The sequence below is a fragment of the Micropterus dolomieu genome, linkage group LG08, assembly GCF_021292245.1.
Source record: "Micropterus dolomieu isolate WLL.071019.BEF.003 ecotype Adirondacks linkage group LG08, ASM2129224v1, whole genome shotgun sequence".
Classification (NCBI taxonomy): Eukaryota; Metazoa; Chordata; class Actinopteri; order Centrarchiformes; family Centrarchidae; genus Micropterus; species Micropterus dolomieu.
In genome coordinates this window covers 9,637,732-9,649,119 of record NC_060157.1, presented here as the reverse complement: position 1 = coordinate 9,649,119, position 11,388 = coordinate 9,637,732, and the positions used below count along the sequence as shown (strand labels likewise).

The 11,388-nt window shown below is 39.2% G+C and overlaps 1 protein-coding gene across 3 annotated transcripts; it reads right to left on the bottom strand.

The window, feature by feature from the left end:
- Window positions 1-1,216: 1,216 nt before the first annotated feature.
- Window positions 1,217-11,052, bottom strand: LOC123975517 (N-fatty-acyl-amino acid synthase/hydrolase PM20D1.2-like). Of its 3 annotated transcripts, none has more exons than XR_006826075.1 (13): window positions 10,825-11,052; window positions 10,637-10,723; window positions 9,498-9,733; window positions 9,299-9,385; window positions 9,079-9,212; window positions 8,759-8,878; window positions 8,538-8,613; window positions 7,927-7,988; window positions 7,767-7,845; window positions 7,609-7,680; window positions 7,406-7,519; window positions 7,160-7,259; window positions 1,217-1,352 (listed from the first exon to the last, which is right to left on the bottom strand). XR_006826075.1 is itself a non-coding variant. In XM_046057053.1 (13 exons), the coding sequence occupies exons 1-13, from the start codon at window positions 11,036-11,038 to the stop codon at window positions 6,204-6,206; spliced, it is 1,563 nt and encodes a 520-aa protein (XP_045913009.1). In that variant the 5' UTR covers window positions 11,039-11,052; the 3' UTR covers window positions 4,487-6,203. The 3 variants fall into 3 exon arrangements, 1 of the variants encoding a protein (XP_045913009.1); XM_046057053.1 differs by lacking the exon at window positions 1,217-1,352 and adding an exon at window positions 4,487-6,333 and having other exon boundaries at window positions 7,354-7,519; XR_006826074.1 differs by lacking the exon at window positions 1,217-1,352 and adding an exon at window positions 6,197-6,333.
- Window positions 11,053-11,388: the final 336 nt, after the last annotated feature.

Here is an 11,388-nt window from a genome sequence, read left to right as displayed (position 1 = left end):
GCGGCTGTTATAACTATAACTTAGCAAAACATCACTGCGCTGTAATAATGGTATGCTTTATTAAATGTCACATAATTAACAAAATAGCTATATAATGTCAGTCCAGTGACTGTTACCTGACAGCCAGCCTACCTCTCATTCTCCGGCACTGGCAGTCACTCGAATGAACGAAAGACTGAGGAGGACCCATGTGAGCGGTGAACGAGTAGTTCATTCCTGCTCCACAGTAGGAGCTGTCACGTGACAAATGAACGACTCAAACCTAGAGACCCACAGTTGCTATGAGTCGTGAACTAATCAGTTCTGTTTCCTGTGCTGCCTGCTTACCACAGCCCTGTAGCCGAGCTGTCACCTGACAAATGAACGACTCAAACAGACCCACAGTTAAGAGTCGTGAACTAATCAATTCTGTTTCCTGTGCTGACAGAGCCCATGCAGCTGCTGTGTGACGAGTGAACGTAAGAGTCAAAGATTCTTCACGCATGCGTGAAAATTAACAAATTACTCACTGAGACTACCCGTTCCTCCCAAGTCATACACACGATTAGGTCTTATGAACGACACAATGCTACCCTTCACTAATGGGAATGGGGGTAAAATTGTATATGTGCGGCTGGTATAGCCGTTTCAAATGTTATCGACCAAGTGGATCACATTCTGATTCATACGTGCACCTCTTCCTTTTTTTATTTATTTATCTTTATTTCATCTCTAACACATTTTAAAAGCAAGACAAAAATGTATAAAATGACAAAATATAACATGACATAACTAAAGAACAAAGGTATTATAGAAAAATATTTAAATCTTTACATATTTTAACTGTTTTGACTGCTTTTTCATTCTTTAAACCAAATATTAATGTAATGTTTAATTTCTATCTGTCACTAACATTATATCATTTTTAACCCAGCTATTAAAAAATAAAGTTTTATTTTTAAATCTGATATCTTTATTATTCCAAATTAAACATTTATGGGGTGAAAAGTTATGTTTATAAATAATTAACCTGGGTAATAATGCTTGTTTATGATAACTGGAACAGGAATCTTATGTCAAAATTGCATTGCAGGAGGAATTCAATACCACCTAGTTTTTCAAAAATAAATTCTGGAATAATGTACCATAGTTTATCCTTTCCTTGGATGTAATTTTTAATCCACTTGTGTCATAATGCAAAAACTTGAGGACTCAAAGGCAGACTCTGGAACAGTTCGAAGGGGTAACAAAAGGGTTTTATTGATAGGTCCAACAGGGCAGAATGGAGAACACGGAGGAGGGGAGTTAGTCCAGGCAAGATAGGAGCAGAGCAGAGTGTGGCGTTCAGCAGGATTCCCGGAGGTAGTGTGATCCTGGGCACAGAGAAAAACAGGTTAGTCCAGGGAGAGACAGAAATTACAGGGAATCTTACAGGAGCAGATAGTTGGCCTTGACGCATGTACCACATGTAGTTAACTGACAATCTGGCGAAGAATGTAAGGAGGACTGGGTTGAAATACTGCAGGAGCTTGATTAGTGGAATGAGAGCCAGGTGCGCTGCTGGAGCCAGGGAGTGTAGCCACGCCCAGACAGACACAGACAGAAAACACAGGGAAGGGGGGAACAAAAGAACACAAGGTAGTGGGGAGATTCTGTAGCACCACAACAACTTGACCTTGAATATAGTGTTGGATGTATAAAAACCGAATACATTTAGACCCCCTTCGCAATATGTGTTGCATAAAACCTTCTTTTTTAAATAATAGGGTTTATTTCTCCAGACAAAATTGAAAAGCAACGTGTCTATCTGTTTGACTAGTACTGGTGGGACATCTAGGACCATTGCTGTATAGACCAGCCTTGATAGTCCTTCACTTTTAGATAACAATACACATCCATTTAATGACAGATCTCCAATTGACTATCAAATTTGTTTTTTACTTTTTCAATCAATGGATTGAAATTCAAATGCACCCGTCTTTCTTGATTTTTGCATATTTTAATACCCAGATATGATACGATATCTTTTATAGGGATACCACATGTCAACCAAATAATGTCCTTTATTTTTTAAGGCAAAAAGCTCACATTTTTTTATATTTAAAGTTAGACCTGATACCAAAGAGAATACATTCTTCATTCTGTAAAAAAATTGTTGTATAAACTGGTTGTAATCAACTAAGTCTAAAATTAGACGAATATTATTACTTATATGCCTTCCACACATAAAACCAGATTGAATTATCAATGATTGTATTGAGGCATAAACACAATCTCTGAGCAAATAATTTGGCATCATTGTTTATTAAGGTTATAGGCCTCCAATTTTCAATCATCAATAAGTCTTTATCTGGCATAGGTATTAAGGAAATTAGCCCTTGAGACAAGGTTGGAGGTAGCTTCCCAACCTCAATTGCTTCCTTAAATACAAATAAAATAAATTCTGCAAGGTTATCTTGAAACACTTTATAGAACTCACTTGTTAGTCCATCATTTCCAGAGGATTTATTATCTTTTAACTTAACTATATTACTTTTTATTTCTTCTAAAGTTATATTCTGGTCACATATCTTATTGGATTCCTCGTCTATTGATTTTGCACTATCCCTTATGGAAGAGAAGAAAGACGTATCATTATTATCACTCCCTTTGGTATATAATTTTTTATGTCTTCAATGGAGTTCCAATCTCCTCCCAGAATTAATTTTGCCTTAGGAAAGGATCTTAGGAATGTTGAAATTTCCTCTTCAAACTCTTGGAAAAGACTTCTATTCCTAGAGCTAATATTTGTGGCATAAATATTACCTAAAATGAAAATAATGTCATTGAGCTCTACAACTAACAATAACCATCTGCCAAAAAGAAGAGCTTTACTCTTCAGGATTCTACCCTTAAAGTTTCCTATCATTATGGCAACACTTGCAGACCTATTGCTACCATAAGACATCCAAATATTATCACCCCATTGGTTCTTCCAGAAATTATAATCAGAATTTGAAGCATGTGTTTCTTGTAAAAAAAAATTAAAATCAGCTTTAAATTTCTGTCCATAACTATACCTGTCCATATTCACGCTGCTCATAAGTGATGGTTTAGTATTCAATGTTCAGCTTTATGAGGTTGCAATATTGTTCTGCGACATCTTTAAGACCGCATCTCTTTCCCATCAATTATCGCTTTGGCTCCGATAAAGAAAGCTTTTTTCCCTTCTTTTCGTGCCGCCTCAATTTGGGGCCACAACCTGTTGCGAGTTTCTTTGTCTTTTGTCGTCAGATCTTCACCAAACTGCAAATTCCTGGACAGGAGAGACTGGGATCCCTTTGCATTTTTCCATACCAGTTCTTTGATCTGGAGATGAATCTTGTTATCACTGGTCGAATTTTGTCACCGTTCTTTCTTCCAACTCTTGCTTCCCCTAACCCACTCTTGCTGACATCAACATGGAAACAAAGACTGTCACCAATCTCTGGAACGATGGCACGACAGATATCGATCATACGCTGATTGTCATCTTCACCTTCCTGTTCCTGTAATCCATAGAGCCTCAGGTTCCATCTTCTCTGATAGCGCTCAGCCTGATTCACCTTGGCTTCAAGCTCGGCGATCCTCTTCTCATGGGCCATGGTTGCCGTCTTCACTGTTGTGACATCTGCTTTCATATCTTGGAGCTCTTTGAATAGAAACTCCGAATTTTATTTCAAGGTGTTAATACTTTATGAAAATTGTCTGATCAACTTTTCCAGATCATCCGCTTTCTTTTCTAGACCGTCAGCTCTTTCATTTATTTTTTCCACCAGCAGTCTTACGATGTTGTCTTGCATTTCGGCAAGGGTTGGCTCAGATTTACCTTTCTTAGGAGCAGGAGAACTCGGAGAGTCAGGAATCGGCACATGTTCAGGACTTTCTTGGGATTTATAAGAATGCATATCTACAGTGGTTACTTCCATTTCCGGACCAAAAGGGATAGTATTACTTAGGACCAAAAGACGGTTCTTATCTGGCTTGTTTGTTTTGTCCTTTCCCAAGTTTCTTCCTCTTTTTTCAGACATTGTCGTGTTCTCCTTTGCAGCCGTGAAAACAAATACTAGGCAAGCTAGCAAGCTAGTCCAAAATAGCGTTAGCCAAAAGTATCTCCGGCCATAAATAAAAAAAGAGTGGCTCTTGTATTTTCAGTTTTTACGCAGTATTACATTACTGTTTGTGGTCAGGAGATAAGCAAAGTACTGTTAACAGGTGTTACAATCAAAAAAAATTCTTCAGCTACGAGTGAAGCTGTCAAGAGCCGCTGCCATCTTTCACGGATATGGTACCTACAGACAGCTACGGTAGAAACATGACGACAAAATACAGCAACCTCCACAGCAGGGGGTGCCCGCGGTTATGTAGATATAAATGTCTCATTCTAAGGTAATAAAAACACAACAGTTCATTATGTAAGGGGTTTATACACCACTGAAAACATAGTTATGGATCTTATATTGCATTTCTGTCAATAGAGCCTCAGAAATATTACACACTGGACCTTTTAATTTATTACAATTACATTTATCAATACTACTTATAGCCATTTGATTATAAATACCTCTGAAACATGTTCCTGTATCCATGCAACTTTCTAGAACCGGAGAGAAAGAACATTGATATCGAGGAACGATATCTTCCAGTGGTCTACAATTAGTAAACTACTTGTTCTAAATGGCACACTGCCATCAACAATAAGGACTGCCTGACCTGCAGCCTGTCCTCCCCTCTTGTGTCTCTGCAGAGGGCCTCTACTCCAAGCACACACACGCACACACACACACACACACACACACACACACGCACACGCGCACACACACGCACGCACGCACACACACACACACACACACACACACACAGAGCGAAGTCAGCCATCAGATCAGTGAAGATTACTCAAGTTGACGACAATTATGCTCGTTATTGTAACTACATGCAATAAAACCTTCTTGAGTATAAAGCCAATACTTCTATCAATTCACCAGTTTAATAAGCATAAACATGTAGAAAGCAATATTTTGATCTGCTCAGTCTCTCATTCACTGCAGCTGTGGTTTACACAAACACAGTGCTAGCTCGACTAATAACTAATTATTTGTGTAGCTTTGTTTGCCACATAAATTAAAATCTGGCACATAGTTATAAACTCAGCTGCTGGCTGATTTAGGAAAAAGGCCATTAGAGATTAACCGTTCCTAACTTGTGATAGGAAAATTATTACACAAGCATACTAACTTTCCAAAATCTTATAGAAACTTTACTAACTCTTATGCTGTCCCAACATTCATTTTCAATTTACACCCAGCTGATAAAAACTGTCAAACCATAAGCAAAAACAGTTAAAGCATGGACAGATGAGCTCTACAGGTTTTTTTGAGTGCACACCAGAATGCTCTTGGTTGATTTCAGTTCAGCATTCAACACAATCTCACCCCATGACTGGCAAACTTAGTACTCTGGGCTTGAGTACAACACTCTACAAGTGCAAATTGGACTTCCTCACAAACAGACCCCAGACAGTTCTGTTTGGTGGTCAAACCTCATCTACTCTCGTGCTAAGCAACACTGGAGCCCCCCAGGGCTGTATGCTCAGCCCCCTCCTGTTCATGCCTTACACCCATGACTGCAACCCCTGACATGGAAAGTTCTTGGGAGGAAACCATCAATCTTGCAGAGTAGCGCATAGAAAACAGCCTACTGCTAAACATCCACAAAACCAAGGAGCTGAAAAAGGAGGCAGCCCCTGTCTACCTTAGTGGACCTGTGGTGGAGTTGGTGAATAGTTTAAGGTTCCTGGGAATCAGCATCACAGAGAACTTGGTTGAGAGAGAGACAGAGAGAGAGAGAAGTAGAGAGAGCGCAATGCAATATCAATATTATACCATCATGATTTTAAAATCAGAAATAATCACAGCAGTCTGCCACAAAATCCTATTTACAAATGCAAAGGAGCTCCACATAGTTATACACCAATCATTTTGTCATTACAAGGTCAACACTGCATGTAATCAAACAACAGTGAAGATAGAGAATAGAGAGTTGTTTACTATTAACCTAATTTTACATGGCAATGGAAAATTTGTTTAAATTAAGAGACTATACAACAAGTCAATGTCCTATTGGGTGCTGTTGAAATTATTCAGACTAACAATAGCACAGGCCTTTAAATTATGTTTGATTGACTTTTAACCCATACTGTCTATTCCTTAGAGTTCGTGGACAGGACTGTGAGGCTCAGGGAGCTTCTGAATGTCACTGTTTTGAATCAGAGTGAAGTAAAAGACAACAAGTTCCTCGTAGTTCTTTTTGGAAATCCTTTCATTGATGCCATGGAATCTAGGAAAGAAAAAAAATGTTTACTTTGTGGTATCTAAGAAGACATTGTTTCCTTCCTTAGATTCCCTCTTACTGTTTTTGCAGCATAATGCAATTTGGGCAAAAGGTTGATTCTATTGTCACATTCCATGGAAAACATTCCCTTGGAGGGCAAAAAAGATGTTATTTTCTGCTGCCTGCCAACCAGGAAGCAAGTGATACACTGTTACTATGAGTTTTTTTACTTTTGCGTTGCCAAAATGCTGGATGGTAGCCTACTTGTACTTTCTGATGCACAAATCGAGGAAGAGACAAGCCTGAGGTGTGTCAGGTGAGGGATTCCCCACAAGGTAAACATAAACTTTACCGCAGTCGAGCGGCGGCAGGGACCTGCTGCTTTTTAACGATAGAAATGCGGCAGCGGATGCTGTAACATGGATGCGAAGTGCCCAACACAGTTTGTGTTCATATCTTTCTTTTTCTTAAGTTGAGAGGTGATTCAAATAAATGTAACTGCTTTTGCGGCGTCTCTACAGGGGAGTCGCGGTGTGAGCTGTTGTGTTTGTCTGTTGTTTTGCCCTCCATATACAGCGAATGTCACGTGACTGAAAACTATGAATACATAAAACTCTTCTTACTATATTTGTTTAAGAAGAGCTTTAAGTTTGAACAATACGTAACTAGGTCACACTGAGATCAGACGTTTTGAAAGGCCTGACCAATAACAGAAAGCTCTCTTTCGTTCAAGAAGTTGCTCTCTCGTTCTAACCAGATATTACTGTGTACAAGCAGTTTATTAGAATGATGATTACTATTTTTATTCAGTGTTAAACATAGATAGACTTACCTCTGAGCATCACCTGGTTTAAACCACACAGGGGCGAAGCGATAAATATCATCGGTTAGGTCTCTGAAGTGTCGACTGTCTGTGTTCCCAATACAGATACCTGCACATTCAAATGTTATTTCAACACACTTGTGGAAAATTTTGACTTTAATAACCACATTTTTACAATACAGTTAAATCCATATGGATTCTACCTGGAGCAACCGTAACTGTTGGAAAGATTTCCAACACACTTTTCTTAATGACCTGGAAGCCAAAAGACTTTTCATCAGCAGAGCTGACAGGCAGAGGGTCAAATCCATTAAGAAGCTCTATCTTCACACGTTGGTCCCCTACTGTAGACTGGATGAGTTCCAAGACCTAGGAAAGCACACATCTTATTCAAGTCAGAATATTAATGAGGAGATGTCAGGAATTCTCAGAAAGGAGAAACAAATGTCTGGCTCTACCTCTTGTAATGACTGTGCTGAGTGGATTCGTAGATTTACGTAAGCTTCAGCGAGGGAAGGGATGACATTGACCTACAGGGAGGGAAAGAATTTAAGATTTTTCTAATGAAATCTAATTTCCTGTGAATTACCTTTGTTTTCATAATTAGCAACTCTACCTTCACTCCTGCATTAAACATGGTGACTGCTGTAGTTGTCCTTACAAAAGCATTAGTATCTGGTTTTCTTTCAAGTATCCTGCAACATAAAACATAGTTATTTTTTGTAATCGACACGATCAGAAGAAAACATGCCAAATTAATTTTAGGATATAATTACCTGCCAAGGAGTGAGGAGAACAGCCACAAATTCGACATTATGAACCTCATTGGGAGCCTGAACTGAAGTCAAAGAATGGGTAATTGCGTAAAAACAAGGAGAGATCTAACATGCAACTAGTTGTGATGAGTAGGGATGTGGGAGCCATGCAAGTCACTGAATTTTTCACAACACAGTCCTGTAAATGTTCCATAATAAAAGGGAATGAAGGGATTCTGTCCAGTGAAATGCTAGAGGGCTTCTAATTTGAAACAGATACAGGAAGTGTTAAACTTGTATTAAAAGCATAATGCAGTAACAAAATTTAACAGGGGAGACTAACTCACCTGAAGAAACTGCCCAACAGCCATAAGGTCTTGACAGGCATGTTTTTACTAACAGTGGAACGTTGTACTCAGGTGGACAGTTTACTCGCCTCAACCCAGTTGATGGAAGCACACCAAATTTGCATTTTATTTGTTGCAACATTTCATTTTGATTTAAAATTTCCTTGATTGTTGGCGATTATGCAAAATGGTCGAGGTCAGTTCAAATAATCACAGTCAGGAGATTATGTAATAATTGCAATGGGCTTAGTAATGAGTACTGGACAAGTAGTTGGTTCCTCTTACCTTATGGGCCAGGTGCTCAAAGATTCCACGTTCAGGCCCATGACCAAATAATCTCGGCATGGGGTTCTCCTCTAGTCTGAGGAAATCAGAGTCAAATTTGGCTTTTTGTTGATAAAAATGTAGAATGTAGTTAAACATATAGTACAACATGAACACAGACACTACCAGAATTTATCATAGGGAAATTAAACAAGCTAAAATTTGAGATAAATGTTCCTCACCTTTTGACTGCTGCAGCCAATATCCCAATGGTGGTCTCACTGGGAGGCATTGAGGAATGACCAGGGACCATAGATACACTAAGCTTTACCGTGGCAGAACCCTTTTCACTTATCCCAATTCTACAAAACACACACACACAGAATTTACAACAAATGTCGATCAATCACGTGTATTTTTTTACATAATTTAACGGAGACATGCATTTTTATGCTATGCTTGTGAGTTCTGTCATGTGATGACCAAACTATTTACTTTTTACCATGCTATAGCTGCAAACTAAAAATGCTGAACTATAAACTAGAACATGGCAGGTACTCACAGAGCAGCAGGTCCTTCAAGACCACTGATGACTCCATCAAGTACAGCCAGGCCCTCGTCCAGGACAAATGATAGCTGCACACCACGCTGCTTCAGTACACGCACAATGCTCATTGCCCCATTGTAACCACCGACCTTTAAAAATAAATAGTGGAGGACTCAGACATTCAAATATGATATTTTACATCGTATTATTTTTTAAAAAGTATAAGCTAAAGTACCTCTTCATCATGACCAAGACTAACGTAAAATCCTCTGCGTGGAGCATAACCTTTTATCAGCAAGTACTCCAGTGCCTGAAGTATTCCCTGGAAGAATAAAGCATATCATTTAGCCTGGTTGGCACATGAAAGGTAAATAAGTAAATAACTCAACTCTGTTTAACAGCAAGATCACACAAAATATCACTTGTTCTCTCACCATTACAGGGCTCTTGTCATCTATGGTCCCTCTACCATAGATGAAGCCATCTATCTCTTTGGCAGAAAATGGTGGGGCCTCCCAGCCATCGGACTCTGAGGCAGGTACTACATCGATGTGGGCCAGCAGCAGGTATGGCACCAGGTCAGGCTGTGATCCTTGCACCCAAAACAGGTGGCTGTAGTTGGCCACCAATTCATGATGAACCAAGCTCGAAGAGAAAACTGTTGGGAAGGCTGACACAGGAAGAAGAGTACAAGTTTAAAGGGGGACCTGCCAATTTTACACATTCTCTCTAGCATCAGTTTTCTTTACCACAAAGCCTGTGTCAGCCTGTGTGTTAATCTGTCTCCTGTTGGTCCCTAAGACATTATAAAAAAACAATACTAAATTGCCCCCTTTAATTCTTCTTTAGAGAACAGACAAAGTGAACAATATATTGATCAACAAAATAAGTGGCAGAGTCATAGATAAAGAAAATAACTCTTATGCCATATTGCATATATTGCACCAATGCATATATTTGTGCTTTGGCGCACTGCTTATTAAATATATCACTTGGTTTGGAATATATAACAAACATGTCAAGTTTATACAGAAACCTGTATTAACGTTTAAGACGTCTGCTGACACCTGTAGAGAAATACAACTTTGATTGTAAATTGTACAAAACTTCTTTTAAAAATATGATGGCACGGCCCGGTGTCGTGATAAGGTAAGTTAGTTACCCCTGATAGGAAGTGTTTCAAGTCGACCATATCTTTGGTGAAATCGAGTCCACATCATAGACTGCATCTAAAGAGTTCCACCTGCACGACTGAACGCGTGCGCGCTCCCGCGGCCGGGGGTACACTTCCGATCAGGGGTAAATCCTTTGGCACGACACCTGTCACATCTGCGTAACGTTAGCACTCTATACACAATTAGCATCTGAAATTAATGTGACGTTAACATACACTGTTAAACGTTAACTTAGGGATAGTTAGCTTGAACTGCTCGGCGAATTCATGCCGTGTCACATTCTGGGGCCATTGTACAGTAAACTACACGGTAAACAAACTCGTGACTAACGTTAGGTAACGTTAGCTTATATAACGTTATAACATATATCAGTGTACCATATCTTTAACCAGCTTTACCTTTCCGGAGGAGCGTGTCAAATTCAAGCAGCGCCGTCAGGTTGCTCTCCGTCTCCGAGAATGACACCGTAGGGATCCGGATAGCCTCTCGATGAATTAATAGTTAACAAACAGTCTGTAAATCATTGGTGACTTCTCCACAATTCTTTCAGCTAATTTCAGTTTAACCACTACCAAGCGAAAATTACCTTTAAAATGTGTAAGAAGCTCCTCTCTCTGATGGCGGTCTATGACAAGCGAGATGTTATTCGTCTTTTCCCAATGGGCGAGTTGATGATTTACATCCAGCGAAAGAGTCCTTATGGATGCTATAGTAAATAACAGCAGGACTGTAATAACGAAGCTACTAAACATTATTTTTAAAAACTTGAATATTTTGAACTTTGGCCCTGAGTCTGTCATTGTTGCTTGTTGTGACAGCGGAACTTGTTCACTGAGCAGACTGAATTAGATTAGCTCGAGACTGTGAAAAGTGGGCCACCTGCTGGCCTGTAAGCAAACAGTCACACATACTGTATGAATGCATAAAATAATGTTATCGAGAAGTTTAATCTACTGTACGTTCAAAATGGAACAAAAATCAGCATTTTTAAATTTTACTTAAGAAATTTTTAGCAGATCATTGTGTGTGTTGAAGGGTTGAGGGAAGAAGTACACGTATATGCTCGAATGTTTTACTTAGTGTATGTTTTGTGTTTTACATTTGTAATTTTAAAAGCCCTTCCGGGGATGGGCATTTGAAATCGGCAGTA